Genomic DNA, 16325 nt, shown 5'->3' on the forward strand with positions numbered 1-16325 from the left:
AAATTTGAGGAAGGATAGTTAACAATGATAAAACTTAGTGACTTCCTTTTTGATGACCAAGGAGTACTGAGCTTTATGACTTCTTAGCGTAAAGCATTGATTTGAAAATATAGCTTTTAGAAAATCAGTTTAAAAATATGTCACCACTTACATTGAGCTTAGTGAAAGTTTCCTTTAAATATTGTGACTATTTAGTGACTATTTCCTTTAAATAACAATACATACTAGCAAGGTTTCCTTTGAAGTATGGCTGAATGAGTGCATGGTTACCTAACTTTCACCACTGATGCATGAATCAAAGCAATTAAAAATTGAAGGCAGCCTTTCTGTAATGAAACTAGAGAATTGCTGTAGCTTCACACCAGGCTACCAAGAAAAATCTTACAAATAAAATGAAATTAGAGCTAAAATCCACAGAGGAGACATACTTATTTTTAGACCTCAAACAGATGCATATCCCTCAGAGTAAGAGAGATATGTATTCCTCTGAGGGACCTTTCAACAGTCACTCTGCAACATAAAGATTCAGGATGAAGAAATGGGCGAAACCATCTTTATAAAGGCTGATTTCCGTGGCAAGTTCCTGGCAAATATACCCCCTTCTTCTTAATGTAGTACTGGAAAAGTGGCATGGGGCAGGAGGAGAAGTGCACTAATGGAAGTATATGTTTGCAGTTGTGCCTAGGACTCGCAAGTTGCTTTCCTCTTTCTAGTGCTCTATAACCAGTAAATGACAAAGGAAAACAAGATTTATGTATTTATAAGTATATAATTTATACATTTGATTATACAAAAGCAAAATACTTGAGTATGGATGGCAGAGTAAAATTGACAGGAGACAATTTGGAAAAATGTTTATACTACCTTTTTATGACAAAGCTTGCATGTATACAAGGAATACTTATAAATCAACAAGAAAAAGGTGAATAATAGGCTAAGAATATGAATAGATAATTCTGGGAAGAAATGTAAGTGGTAAATAAATACATAATTTTTTTCTGGTTAGCATTTAAAAAATTTAGTGATAGTGTAATTAGGCAGGAGCTGTCGTGTACTGCTGATGGTAATTAATTATGTAAACTTTGGGAAGGGTGTTATGTCAACCAGTATCTGAATTTAAATTATTCTCTCAGACTCAGAACTGCTTATAGGAATTTATGCTACAGAAACTCTCTGTGAGCAGTGTGTGTGTGTGTGTGTGTGTGTGTGTGTGTGCGCGCGTGCACATGCGTGCGTGTACACACGCGTGTACGTGCATGTACGAAAGAGCACAAGGGGAATCATACAGATGTTTATTGCAGCTTTGGATTACTTCCAGTTTTTATCAGTGGTGATTTCTTCAATAAATTTTGGTGCATTCCTATAGTGGAATGCTGTGAAGCTGTGAATGAAGTAAAGCTATATATATTGACATGAGAAGATACCTATGATTACTCAAAGAAGAAAGCAAGATGCCAAACAGGACTAAGCAGACTCAAGCATCGATAAAGTATTCATAAAAATTAAATATGTGCTAATATGTCTGTAAAATATAATAGGAATGTATTATGCCAATATATGCTCAACTGTATGGTGCCTGTGCTTTTCTTACAGATGCTTCTTTGACAAGACCACTTCATCATCAAACCTCTGCCTGCCCCCACTCTCACGGAAACCCTCCTCCTCAGACTCAGCCTCCGCCTCAAGTGGATTATGTTATTCCTCATCCTGTACATGCTTTCCATTCTCAAATATCTTCTCATGCAACATCTCACCCCGTGGCACCTCCACCTCCAACGCATTTAGCCAGTACTGCTGCACCAGTCCCTCAGCATCTTCCTCCCACACACCAGCCAATTTCACACCATATTCCAGCCACAGCACCTACAGCACAGAGACTGCATCCTCATGAAGTGATGCAGAGGATGGAAGTTCAAAGAAGGAGAATGATGCAGCATCCAACGTATGTTTTATGTTTTTAAAAAAATAATCACACTTTATTCTTTTGCCTTCTATTTCCATTGGTCTTTAAACCTGTAAAGTCTTTAGAAGTGATGTAGCTATCCTCAATTAATAGTGATGTGACTTAATCCTCCGTTCACTGGGAAATTAATTCTTTACTAACCAGAATGTTCCTCCATCTCATCCTGAGTTGTAGGTGCTGACAAAAAGCAATCTATATCAGGTTATTTAGTAAAATCAAAGCCCTTTCAGGATATAACCCAAGGTCATTTATTTTTGCAAGCTAATCTTTGTTTCTTCAGTAGTCCATACTAAAGATTAATGTTAAAATTGGTGATCCTGAGTAACAAGATGTAAAGTTATTAAAGATTGAATTTGATTTATTTTATGTTACCAACCAGAGGGAAGAAGGGTGTTAGTAGAAGTTTTCAACAGCTGACATTGAAAAACTAGTCTTATTAACTTAGTTTATTTATAAATTTAAATATTAAGATATCCCCCCCCAAAAAAAAGATATTCCCCAAACATTATGAAAAGACTATAATTGAACTTTTTGTTTTCTTTTGAAAATTCAGGATCTGATATTCTAATTTAGGGCAGCGTACTTTGTTGGTCTTATTCTGCCTGCCTGTTTTGGTAAATAAAGGTTTGCAGGAAAACAGCTACACTTGTTCATCTGTGTATTGTCTGTAGCTTCTTTCACACTACAGAAACTAAATTGAATAGTTGCAACAGAGACCATGTAGCCTATAGAGCGAACAGTATTAACTATTTGGCCCTTCCAGAATGTTTGCAAAACTCTTGATCTAATCAATAATCTGGCACTTGTGTAACTTCTTTCTTTAGTTATATAATTTAAGGTTATATTCAGAATCTCTGGCTGTTTCTGCCATTCTAATATAGTGACCCTTTATATAGAAAGTTGCCAATTTCATATTCATATCTTCCAGTATCTAGAAAATTAAGATTAAACATGCAAAATCTGTAAATGTGTTCGAAACTAATAGTAAGAATTAGACTATAAAAAATGAATCCCTGGAGCTGTTTTTTCTTAAGTGCCACTTGTTTAGAACTTTATGACTATTTGCATTTGTAAATTTGACAGACTTTAGACTGGAAAGAGAAAATATAATTAGCTGGGATGACAAAGTGTGAATGGAGGTAATGTCAGTTCCCTGGATGGGTTGACATGTGTGTTTGAAAAAAATGCACAAGGTTAAAATTTTTTTCTTAGAAGTTTTATCCATTAAAATGGATGAATATTATTACAGTATAAAGGTGAAGCAAAATAAAATAGTTTCCATTTTTCTGCTTTATATGTTTATATAAAATAACTTCTTTGTGCCTGTAGCATATGCTGGAATATTAATTTTAAAAAGTTTATTTAGTTCCTATTATTCTATTTAAAATACTTGCTGTAAAGCAGGTATGCAAGATAATGTTAAAACTGCCTTTTTCCTTGGGTGATATTCAGATTGGAGGCATTGTAATAAATGAGCAGTGAGAATTTGTGGGATTATGGTTTCTTGATTTATTATTAATCATTAAATTATTTTATATTACATTTTTATAACTTATAGAATTAATTTCAAGACTAATCTGTAGATGTTTGTAATAGTAATACTATATTATTTTTTCTACACTAAGAAATAACCAATTATTCAATTATTTCCAGTGGTCTTTTTGTGTTCTGTGTTTCCAGGCGGGCACATGAACGCCCCCCACCCCATCCACATAGGATGCATCCAAACTATGGTCATGGGCATCATATTCATGTGCCTCAGACTATGTCCTCACATCCTCGACAGGCTCCAGAGAGATCTGCCTGGTCAGTATCTTGTTTATTTCAAAGCTATGCTCAGTTTCTTGTGGTGGAAACCTGGAAGAGATACTTTGTAGTGGAATGCCTAGAGAAGGGTAGTGTGGAGAAACTGAATTCCAGCTTATCTGTGAAGCACTGCCTCTGGGTGAGTCCTAAGAGACCTGGAGAGGAAAGAGTAGCAGCTTGAGTTCTGGGGCAGGGAGTGTGTCAAACAGGAGTAGAGCTTTTTGTTGTTGTTGTTTTTCAGGGATCTACCGTCAAAAGTTAACTCCCTAAACTTTTCATAAGTTCTTTATCCACCGCCCCCCACCTTTGTACTCACATTTGCTGTACCACCCTTAACCCCTGCTGTTGACAGGGGAAATCCAGCCAGCATCCTCTAGGCTTGTGTTCTTTCCTAGAGAAATGGAAGCAGATTTGCATTAATTTTCTTTCTGGATCTGTTATCTGTGGGCAGTCATTGAGATCTTGATCCACAATGACTTTTGAGACAAAACATAAAATGAAAATAAATAAAAGAAGATTTGGCATTTACCAAATTTTACTCTTTCTAAAATTTTGTTTACCCTTGCTTTATAAGGTAATTGTCCTTGATGCCAGCAATCCAGAGGCACTATCCAACAAATGGAAGACCTGGGAGCACATTCATATAAACCAAAAAAGCAACCTCTATTCTATATGCTCCTCAAGAAGAATCAGACTTTTAGATTGGAAGGAACCTTAGGGGCCATTCATTGTATTCCCTTCCTTTGTGAGATGTGAAGCTGAATGCAAGTGCTTCGCTCCTCACGCTCACAAAATTGGATCTTTGAATGTTAATTCCTAAAGTGAATTTGAAATTATTAGTTATATCCTTTGGGCTAAATTATCTTTTTTTCTCAGCTAAGTAAGATAAGAATCTTCAGATTACTTTAAAAAATGTAAACATCATCCCCCATTTCTGTTGATAATAAAGACACTGTAAAGATGTCTAAAATTTAAACTGTTCTCCTCTTTTGTCAGGGAACTGGGAATTGAAGCTGGAGTGACTGCAGCTACTTATACACCTGGAGCATTGCATCCTCACTTGGCCCATTACCATGCACCACCTCGACTTCATCACTTGCAATTAGGAGCTCTTCCTTTAATGGTAAAATAGGAACCTTTCAAAATTCTGACATAGTTGCCTTCGAAAACTGTTCTTCCTTTTCTAAATTAAATATTTTATTGGAAATATTTTTAATGTATTAGTTGTTAATAGGTGTTTCAGTAGAAGTTGAGAATTATTATTAGATTGAAACTGTGCTATAAGAAGGTATTAGATATATTAAAATATGTGTTTGTATTTGCATTGTAAAATATATTCTTCTTAATGTAAAAAATGACAAATTTTTTTCTTTTTATGTGAAGATGACAATCTTGATCTACTCTCCCTAGGACATGGGCTTTATTTTGTTGTAAGTGGTAATGGGTCTGTTCTAATGCATTCATACTTTATTTTCTGATCAGCAGGACTGTATTAACTCTCTGTATCTGATTTGAACAGATTCAGATTTTGTTGATCCATTTTGAGTTCTAAAGAACAAATTTCGCAAAAATTGAGTTTGCTCTTCACATAATACATATTGTGTGGTACAGAGAAGTGAGTAGTTTTGTCTTGTAGGGGTAGAGGCACTGCAGAGAAGGTTGCCAAGACACTTTATTATACATGCAACTTCTAAGCAGGCTTTGGAAGAATTGGGAATGGTACTCTTACAGTGGCTACAGCATGTAAAGAGCTTTCAAATAGCATAAGCACAAGGAAATCCAAGTAAGTTGGTATTTCTAGATCTTAGGGGTGAGGGTCATTCAGCAATGAAGTATCTGCCCTGCTAAGAAACTAGGACTCAGGAACCATTGAAAGGGGAATGTCTTGATCATATTTATGTTGTTAGAGTGATTTAATCAGATTGTAGTTAAATAGACCCCCTCTTTAGTTGTCTGTAAAATAGATTTCATGGTAGGAGAAGGATACTGGTTAGGACATTATAGTAGAAGAGATAAAAGTTGGTGAATGCCTGAACAAGGACAGTGGGAGTTGACATAAAAATGATGGGATACATTTGAGTAATATTTAGGATGACTTCCAGATTTCTAGCTTTGGTTATTAGGTATATGGTGTTGCCATTCACTAAGTTGGAGAATATTAGATGAGGGTTTAGGGAAGGGGTTATTAGGTGAGTTAGGTTTTGGACATACTGAATCTGAGATAATATGTGTATCAAGGTGGGATGTCCAGTAGGAAGTTAGGTTTATGGTCTGGATCTCCAAACAGTAAACTGGTATCTGAGTTAAAGATGGGTTGTGATCTGTCAGTGTACCATATATATGTGTCACATATCTGTCATATTACATGAATCCATGGAAGAGGATTAGATTTCCAGGAAAATCTAATCTAATTTGTCAGACTGACAAGAGATTGACAAAAACCTTGGAGAATAATACTACTATATTTAAATGATAATACTGTACTTCAAACAAAGAATTCCAAGAATTGGCTAGAGAAGTTGAGGATAAATAAAGTTAGAATTATGTCAAAATAATATGGTCAGTAGCGTTTCATCACAAAAAAGTAAAGTTTGAAAAATGTTGAATGCATTTGGCATGGGAGTGGTTATTGGCGGCTTTTGTCAGAGTGATTTCAGTAGTGGTGAGGGATGGAGATGGGCTGCCTCTTAGATTACAGTAAGGAAGGTTAAAAAATGTGGAGACTGTGAATATAAACTACTTGCTTTATAAACTTGGCTGTGAAGGGAAAGTGGGAAATAGGGTTGGCATTTGTTCCAGGTTTAGAGAGGTAATTTAGGTTTGGAGAAACTTGAAGGTAATTTTAGGTTTGGGACAGAACAACATTAGCATTAGGGAGGGCTTGTTTGAAGATGTCGCGGAAAAGGGGTGGGTAGCAGCTAATTAAGGATGACCCAGGGTCGGGGAATAGGAGAAGAGGGGAGCAGGTGATAGAGCTGACCTTTGAGTAGGAGAAAGAGGAAGTTTACCCCTAAAAGCTAGAGAAAGGAGGCTAGGGAGTGTTACAGGAGAGGTGCAGCTTTAAGTAGTTTGGAAGGCAGGAGTTCCTTTCTGATTTTTTTCATTTTCCTTGGAGATGTGTAGGAAGTTAGATTATCTGCTTAAAGCTGGATACTATTGATCTTGATTATGAGGAAAATTGCAGATATTTAAATACTAGGCTATTTTAAGGGTAAAAGTTATTGCTTATTTTAAATTCTTTTCCATGTGTGAATTGTCTTTTAAAGCTGTAAAACCTGCTAGAAGTATGTTACGATTCAGCAGAAGCTGATTAAAAAATAATTTTGGAGATTTATTTATAAAAATGGAAGGATGGTGCTCTGTCTCAGAATCTCCGTTTCCTAACACTACGGTCAACTCTTGTTATTCATGGTAGTTATGTTGTGTAGATTTGCTGTGAACGCTGACTAAGGAGATGTTGAACTATTGGGGTGGCCAAAAAGTTCGTTTGGGTTTTTCCATACAATGTTACAGAAAACCCCGAACGAACTTTTTGGCTAACCCAATATTATTCCTAAGGGTAAATACAGCCCTAGGTTATTGCAAGCTTCTAGTCACAACAACCAGTCAATGCATTATGTTGCTTTAATGTGTTTTTCTGTTTAGAGACACCTTATTTGACATATACTGTTGATTCATTAACATTGATCTCATGGCCAGCAACACCATAACTCATGCCTGAATGAAGCTTATCTACACATATTTTCTGCATAAAGCACATCACAACCTTTTTGCACTAGGAACACTAGCCAACAATTAAGCATTTTGTTTGGGAGTCATTTTAAACAATAAAATGATCTATAAATAGCACAAAAATGTGAAAAACATTGCACTAAGTAGATTGCAAAAAAGACACTTGTTTCCAGTGTAAGAGCTGAAACAACTTGGCAGGGTCTTCTTCCTCTAGGCTGGGAACACGTATTGGGCAAGTCAAATTTTTTGCTGCTCTGTGCAGGTCCATGAATGACTGTGAGAGCATGACTATTGATTCTGGAGTTACAAATAAATTCAAATAAATTCTCTCAAGTAGGTGAGTTCACAACAAAGACATCCATGAATAATAAGGATTGACCATGCCTAACAAAAAAATTAGAAAACACTGTTAAAAGTTTCACTAACAGAGCCAAACCAAAAAAGGAGCCAAGGGTACCTTTGACTATTTGGGAGTTAGAGGAAGGGGAGTAAAACTTTTATGTTGAAGTTAAGTTTTATGCATTTCTGTTTCTTAATACTGTTCAATAAAGCTCTCTGAAATTGATCAGATCTTATAAAATTTTAGCCTTTATACGTTTAGGCTACTAAGAACATCGTTCTTAGGTTTGAGTATTCTTTGTGCAAAATAAATCAAGTAGAAGAGAATTGTTGTCTCGTGGAACTGCTGTTCCCTTTTTTTTTCCTTCTGATGACGGTTTGAGTTATTATAAAAGAGATCATTTTTGAAGAGGAACCTGTTAACAGAATGCTTTTTTGGGGCTATAAATACTTATTGAAGTTGATTTTTGTGAGAAGCTGGATGGAGAGAATTGAGTGTCTGAATTATTCAATGGTAGCAGCAAAACTTGAGCCTATTCTTAATTGATTTAGCCTATCTCTTCTACTAAAATAGGTTCCTGACATGGCAGGCTATCCTCACATTCGTTACATTTCATCAGGCTTGGATGGAACATCATTCAGAGGTCCTTTCAGGGGCAATTTTGAGGTATGTAATAAAATTAATGAAGATATTTGCCACAGTATCCGTAATGCAGAGAGAGAATATATGTAATATTAATATTTACAACTGTATAGGATTGCTGCAGTGGCTGGGGATCAGAAAGCAGTAAAATACCTGAATTTCTGATATTGCTTCTAGGGATTATTATAGAAAAGTTTATAAGTGATATTAATTTTAGTGTCAGAAATTACCCAAGTATTTGAAGAAGAGTAAATGAAAATATCTAATACAGAAGAATGTAGAAATTTATTGAATTAATATAAATATCAGATAAAGAACCATACTATTAAATGTGGGAGAAAAACCTTAATGCTTTTTTTCAAAAATAAATGCAGTAGACTTACGTGCTTTATTGAACCCATGTGATGTTTGTAATACATTAGAATTGAGCAGTAACATTTTCTATATAAATCTACCTTTTGCAATATATCTTGGAAATCAGTACTATCATTTTTTGGACCAATTCATTGTTTTCGATAGCTCTTATATTGTACTGTGTGGATGAATATAATTTAACCATTCTCCTAGAAAATCATTTAGGTTTTTCTAATATTTTCCTACTACAATCGATGCCTAATGCTTTTTGACTAAGCTTAATTTTTAGAGAAGCATTGCTGTAGAAAAATAAACCTAAGTAATTCAGTTTTTTGCTAAATATCTTCTTGTTTGAGTTTTCAGGAAGAACAAGTCATTTGAATATGATGTAAAGTTTTTTGGTTTTTTAAAAAATTTATTTATTTCTGGCTGCATTGGGTCTTTGTTGCGGCGCGTGGGCTTTCTCTAGTTACGGCGAGTGGGGGCTACTCTTCGTTGCGGAGCATGGGCTGTAGGGCACACAGGCTTCAGTAGTTGCGGCACACGGGCTTAGTTCCTCCGCGGCATGTGGGATCTTCCTGGACCAGGGCTCGAACCCCTGTCCCCTGCATTGGCAGGCGGATTCTTAACCACTGCACCACCAGGGAAGTCCCTGATGTAAAGTTTTGTTTCTTCATGTCAGTTTGGAAGTTGGAGTCTTTGGGACTTAGAACTATTGTTTGACCTGTTTCCCTATTTTACTACAATGATTTCATCTTCTACATGCATGCACACATGCTTACTGATGTACATAGTACCATGCGGTAATATGCTGCCCTAGTCTGCAAGGATGACTTTGCCATACCACTTCAGTTGGCTGAGAAAAGAATTATAAACAGTCATTTGCCTTACTGTATATATGGCTTTTTGAATACTCTATTTACATTGCAGGTTTATAAATATGGAACTTTATTGCTTTTACAGTATTGACAGTGCTGTTCAAGGAATAATCATCCTGACTTTTAATACTAGTTATTCTTCACCTTCAGGAACTTATTCATTTGGAAGAAAGACTAGGAAATGTCAATCGTGGAGCATCCCAGGGGACAATTGAAAGATGTACATATCCACATAAATACAAAAAAGTAAGAATTTATTTTATGAAACATCTACATTATTATTGAAATGCATAACATTTAATATTATGGACTTCCTTTGAGTTTGTGGAGTCTAGCAACTACATTTTTTTTTTTTTTTTTTTTTTTGTGGTACGCGGGCCTCTCACTGTTGTGGCCTCTCCCGTTGCGGAGCACAGGCTCCGGACGCACAGGCTCAGCGGCCATGGCTCACGGGCCCAGCCGCTCCGCGGCATGTGGGATCCTCCCGGACCGGGGCATGAACCCACGTCCCCTGCATCGGCAGGCGGACTGTCAACCACTGCGCCACCAGGGAAGCCCTACATTTTTTATTATTAAAACAATACATGCATGTAGTTAAAAAATTGAAAGTATAAAAATATATACTCTGAAGTCTGTTACCCTACTGATCCTAGTTTTCCTTCCCAGAAGAAAAATCATGCTTAAACATTCCTTAGGTATTCTTCCACATATTTTTAATAATATGCATATGTATATATTTTTCTTTCACTTTTAAAAATAAAGGGGATAATATACACACATTTTTGCACATTTTCTTTTCATTCTGTATCAGCACCTACAGATGATCCATATTCTTTTTAATCACTTATACAGAATTCCATCATACAGTAGTACCATAATTTAACTAGTCAGTTATTTTGATGGACATTTAATTGACCTACATTTCTTATATTCTACCCTTATATTCCTTATGTAGTATTACATCTAGAAGTTATGGACTAGGCATGTTAAATAAATTGCTTTCAACAGACAACAGTGTTCTATGCTATAGAGACTAATAAAGTGTGAAATTTCTGTTCATTGTATTGTTCATCCTTTTTCTAAGAGTATTAATGAGGTATTACCATTAAAGTCCTTTCAACTGTTTAAGCTAAATACTATAATTAGCATTAATTTTTTGAATGTTACTTGAAATGTTCATTAGCCAAATAAAGTTTATTTGGCTGTGCTCATGATAGGACAAAAATAGTATATAGTATTCTAATTGTGGATTAAAAATGATAAATTTCAAGCTAATGAATTTCTATTACTTTTAATTTTGCTTTTGATGCTGGTTATTTAAGGGTCTTACAAGAACACTTAGTTGATAATAGTCACTTAATTCATCCTTTAATTCATGACAGTTTTGCCTGGGAAATAAGTTGTGGGTGAATGTGTGGTTTTGTTTTGTTTTGTTTTTCAAATAAACACAGACTTTACTCAGTTGTTCAATAATGTCATCTCTACTAATAAGGTAACAACTGATTGGTTCTCACAGAGGAAACTGCACTGCAAACAAGATGGGGAAGAAGGGACTGAGGAAGACACAGAGGAAAAATGTACTATCTGTTTGTCTATTTTAGAGGAAGGTGAAGATGTGAGGTAACTAGACACTAATTATCTAAAATCCATTGTCAAAACTGTACAAGATTTCATTTGAAAGTAGACCAGAACCCAAATAAAGATTACTCCTGGCATACCCTGTTACCAGTCTCTGACATGTAGAATTGCCTTCTTATAGTGAGTGAAATAAAAAAGATTAAAGTCTCTGTATTAACAGCAAAGGGGTGTGGATGGGAAATATACTACCTGTTTTGGGGCCACACCAAGACTTGGCCAGGGAAATTTTGTGGTCAAAAATGTCTTCTTTAAATCTTGCAGGAAGGAGAATTTGAGAGGTGAGAGGCTTTGGAGGCCAAGACAGATATACTAATGTATTCTCCAGAGCTTAAAGAGGGGGATCCAGATTAGCTCCATGCAGTTTGTTTTACAGCATCTTTTATAAAGTAATCTTGTTCTAAAATTTCCTCTCAGTTTGTAGACTGTTTTCTTCTTGCAACTTTGTGATTTAGGAAATGTTATTATGCTAAATATTAATTTTAGACTTCTCTTTTTATAATCTCTTAAGTTAATTGTTTTGTTCCTAGTCTGGTTTTTTCTAATGTAACATAATCCCATATGAAACAAGTTCTATAACATATATAAAAACTGTATAGTAGTTTTGTTGCCCTAGTTTATAAGGAAAACTTTATCGTATTTCTTCAGTTGGCTAAGAGAGAGAAAAATTGTTATAAAAAGTTGTCTACTATACCACATATAAGGTTATTTGAACACTGTATTTCCAGTGAAGATTTATAAATATGGATGATAATTGTTTTTACAATATTGACAATACTGTGCAAGGAATAATTGGAACACCTCTTTTTAGCTATTTTTACAAAATATTAGGAAGTCTGAAATGTATGACAACTCTTAACGGGGGTGGAAGTTGAAATGGACACTTAAGTCAGTAACTTGTATCCTACTGTTACACTTAGATTTAACGTTACCCTGTTATTGCACGGAAGCTTTCTTTATTTCTCAATTTCCAATTGGTAGTGTAGTGTACTAAAGTAAACGTCTCTTTTTAACCTAATTTTAAAAGAGTAGCGTAGAATTAAGTGGATATAACATGAAAACAATATTATTAACCTTTAATCAATCAGGTACTTAAATTTAATATGTAAAGATCCTGTAGACAGAAAATAATATTGCATATTAAGACATTCCTTAATCAGTATGATATGGCTGCTGTATATTTACAACATAATTTCTAAGGCTTTTGAGAGAGAATTAAATGAGATTTTTTTGAAAGTGCTTCACAAATACAATGATTTGATATTTAAAAATGTACTTACAGTATTATGTTACAGGACACATATTGCCAACTCCAGTGCATTGGCAGCTCATGTAGAGAAGCAAAGCTGGAATAATTGCTAATGTAATTGTTGTTCTTAAAATTCCTGAGATTTTACGTAATTTGATTCCATACCTGTGACAGTTAATTATCTTGGTCATTTATACATTATATTGCCCAGAGTATTAACTTAATGTAGGTGTAACTCTTGAGTACGGAGGGGTGGTTTTTTTTTTTGTTTTTTTAACACAAGAGAAAAATGTTTAGTAACTTCAGAACATTACTGAATTATTACATGTATCATTTGTTTAAAAATAAATGCCACTACACTTGTCATAAAATTAATTTTTGCTTTTTGTTTTGTTTGCCTATAATAGACGCCTTCCCTGTATGCACCTTTTCCACCAAGTGTGTGTTGACCAGTGGTTGATTACCAATAAGAAGTGCCCCATATGCAGAGTGGACATTGAGGCCCAGCTGCCAAGTGAAAGTTGACACCATGTTTCAGAACTCTTACCCTCCCTCTCATTCCCACCCTCCTGGTACTGCAGTCTACCAAAGATGGCATGACTTACCTGCGCAGATTTGGAAGCCGTGAACTTAGAGTGCTGGCTCTGCTATATGGTACAACTAATGCTAGACCTACAGTTTATGTATACAGTTGATTTTGATGTATTTATAAAAGCTTTTTTTTTTCTAGATTTGACATTTTTCCTGTATCATTTTACTGTATTTTTGCATGGTTCCCTGTATTGCATTTCTTTGCACATATTATGGGCTTGTGACCCTAAACTTGCAGGCAAGATTAGCTGCTTTAGTAAGTAGAATTTCGTGGTCTTTTTGTTTTTTACATAGTACCAGGTCTTGAGAATTACGAATTTTTTTTATCCATTACTAACGTTTAATTTAATCAATCATGTACTTTAGTTTAATGTATAAAGATCCTCTAGAAAATGATAATATTGTGTATTAAGACATTCCTTAATTAGGACAAAATGGCTGCTGTATATTTACAATATGGAGTTCTGAATTAAATACCATTCTTGATACTGGGAACAGAATACAAACCATTTTCAATCAGATGCAGATGGTATTCACATCACCAGAGTGATCAATAGAAATTTTCTTGGTGTATCCTTTTCCTTTCAGCACAATGCAGATAGAGTTGAATATTGATATCATACATTTAGACTGCTGTTCTGATTGTATTTATCTTTTTCCTACATTGTTTAGAACTTTATTTCCCAGATTCAATTTTTGCTGCTGTGAAACAGCTCTGATGAACACTAAATAGTAATTTCAATTAGCTGGATTGTACATACTTGCAGATTTAACAAAATTTTAGGGAAATTGGAGAAGACATGTAGAATTTTGTTCAGTCTTCTGCTAAGCACGTATATTAAAGATATCTGCTTACATTGATTTTTGTAAACACATTTAGTCAGGATTTAGAATTGCAGTCATCGGCAGGTATCTCTGCATTCATAGAACTTCTAAAGGTCCCAGGATCACTTTTAGAGGGATTTTTATTAGTTTAAAGATAAATAAAGTCAGCTGAATCTACATGTCTCTTGTTTTATTTCTCTTTAAACTTGAAAACAGTAAATCTGCAGATACTGTGAGGCACAAATTATACTGTCAACCTACTGTTGCTCTGGTTTTAGACTCCCACTTCATACATTACCAAGAGTCGATCACTGATTTAAAAATTTTAATTTCTATAGTTAAGATTTACTGCATAATATAGAATATTAAAGTTAAGTTAATGTACTAACATTTCTCCTTTGGAGAAAGTTTTAATCCACTTAAGGATGTGTATTATCAAGATACTTTCATATACAGGATAGCCTAATTTTATTTGTCTAAATATGCTTAATATGCCCCAGATTGCAAATGCATCAGTCAGTAACATCACTGTCTGTATGTGGAAGACATGTTCCCATGGGTCATATGTGAAGATGTCGATAAGCTTGCATTAAGCCACCTGCTTTGTAAGTGGATTGATTAATAAATAACTTATATTTCTATTGTCTTTGTGTTTCATAATTCATTTTTATAAAACTGTTTACACTGAACATCTTGGAATTCAAAACAGTGATCTCGCTCAAGTTGACATTTGCATAATTTGATGTTTGTATTCATTCAGTTATGGCTACTTGCCCTTGTTTTGTATTAGTAAATGTTACACCGTAGTGATTGGCAGTATCAGCATGCTTCAACATAGTATGTGTAGAGATGGAGGATGGACTATGGTTTATAAGTTTGGATATAAAATAATATATTTAAAAAGAATACTAGGGACTTCCCTGGTGGTACAGTGGTTAAGAATCAGCCTGCCAGTGCAGGGGACACGGGTTCGACCCCTGGTCCGGGAAGATCCCACATGCCGACGGGCAACTAAGCCCATGCGCCACAACTACTGAGTCTGCGCTCTAGAGCCCACAAGCCACAATTACTGAGCCCACGTGCTGCAATTACTGAAGCCCGTGCGCCTAGAGCTCGTGCTCCACAACAAAAGAAGCCACCTCAATGAGAAGCCCACGCACCGCAATGAAGACCCAATGCAGCCCCCCCAAAAAATTATAATAATAATTTAAAAATTAAAAAAAAAGAATACTAGATGATTAAGCTGCAGTTGTAGAAGGGTTGTGGGAGGAGTGGCAAGACAGAATGAGAGAGAGAAAAAGAGAGAGAGAGACTTTGTTTGCCATCTTACTAGGGACAAGAGCTAGTAGCCTGTCTTCAGGTAGCCTGTGATGGATGTAGGACTTTACCACTGGAAAACCCAGGGTCTGTGCCAAGGGTTAAGATGGGGAGAATTCTATACGATGGAGGCCGCCTTCATGCTCCCCAAAACACAAATACAGATAGATTTCTCTCTTTTTTAAATATTATATCAGATTTAGATGCACAACTACCTATTGACCTGTTTAATGATTGCTACTGATTTTTTTAAAATCTAAAGTATCATTACTTTAAAATTTATTTTATGCAAGTATTTGTAGCATATACCTGAATTGTTAATGCAGGAGCTTCTTAAGCTACTGCAATTAATTACAGAAAAATGTGATTAGTAATGAACCAAGTGAGAAAGAAAATAATTTTTAGTATTTTAACTTTCTGTGCTTTGTTTTGGTGTCTTCCATATCCTGCTACATCTTATGTCAAAACGAAAATTTCAGTGATAGCTATCCAAATACTTTAAAAACTCTTTTGTCAGCAAATCCTTATGTTCATCGTTGTTAATATGCAAGTGATAAACTGATATTTGAAACATTTTTTTTAATCTGGTGACTTTGTTTAAGCTGCTAGCACATTTCATCATTTGAAATGTTCATCGTTGTTAATAAGCAAGTGATAAACTGATACTTGAAACATTTTTTTTATCTGGTGACTTTGTTTAAGCTGCTAGCACATTTCATCATTTGAACCATAACTATTTGACAGAAAACTAGCTCTGTTTTAAAAATGCTATTTGTAATACAAATTAAAATGTAAACGCTGTAGACATTTTATGATTAGTTTTTCATAATTAGTTTTTCATAAATGGGAATAGCTTAATTTTGTAGAAAATGCATCCTGAATTTTTTTTTAACATCTTTATTGGAGTATAATTGCCTTACAATGGTGTGTTAGTTTCTGCTTTATAACAAAGTGAATCAGTTATACATATACATATGTCCCCATATCTCTGAT

General features: G+C 35.0%; 1 protein-coding gene across 10 annotated transcripts in view; it reads left to right on the forward strand.

The window, feature by feature from the left end:
• Positions 1-14661, forward strand: part of RNF111 (ring finger protein 111) — a 111143-nt gene extending 96482 nt beyond the window's left edge. For 6 of the 10 annotated variants that reach the window (XM_033851743.2, XM_019947252.3, XM_019947240.3 and 3 more), the window contains 7 exons: positions 1594-1942; positions 3617-3769; positions 4766-4892; positions 8415-8507; positions 9866-9961; positions 11208-11335; positions 13007-14661. In XM_033851743.2, coding sequence (XP_033707634.1) covers positions 1594-1942; positions 3617-3769; positions 4766-4892; positions 8415-8507; positions 9866-9961; positions 11208-11335; positions 13007-13124 — 1064 coding nt within the window. In that variant the 3' untranslated portion in view covers positions 13125-14661. The remainder of the gene's footprint in view (positions 1-1593; positions 1943-3616; positions 3770-4765; positions 4893-8414; positions 8508-9865; positions 9962-11207; positions 11336-13006) is intronic. The other 4 variants (XM_019947281.3, XM_019947275.3, XM_019947257.3 and 1 more) reach the window with 3 other exon arrangements.
• Positions 14662-16325: the final 1664 nt, after the last annotated feature.

Source organism: Tursiops truncatus, chromosome 2 (genome assembly GCF_011762595.2).
Source record: "Tursiops truncatus isolate mTurTru1 chromosome 2, mTurTru1.mat.Y, whole genome shotgun sequence".
Taxonomy (NCBI): domain Eukaryota; kingdom Metazoa; phylum Chordata; class Mammalia; order Artiodactyla; family Delphinidae; genus Tursiops; species Tursiops truncatus.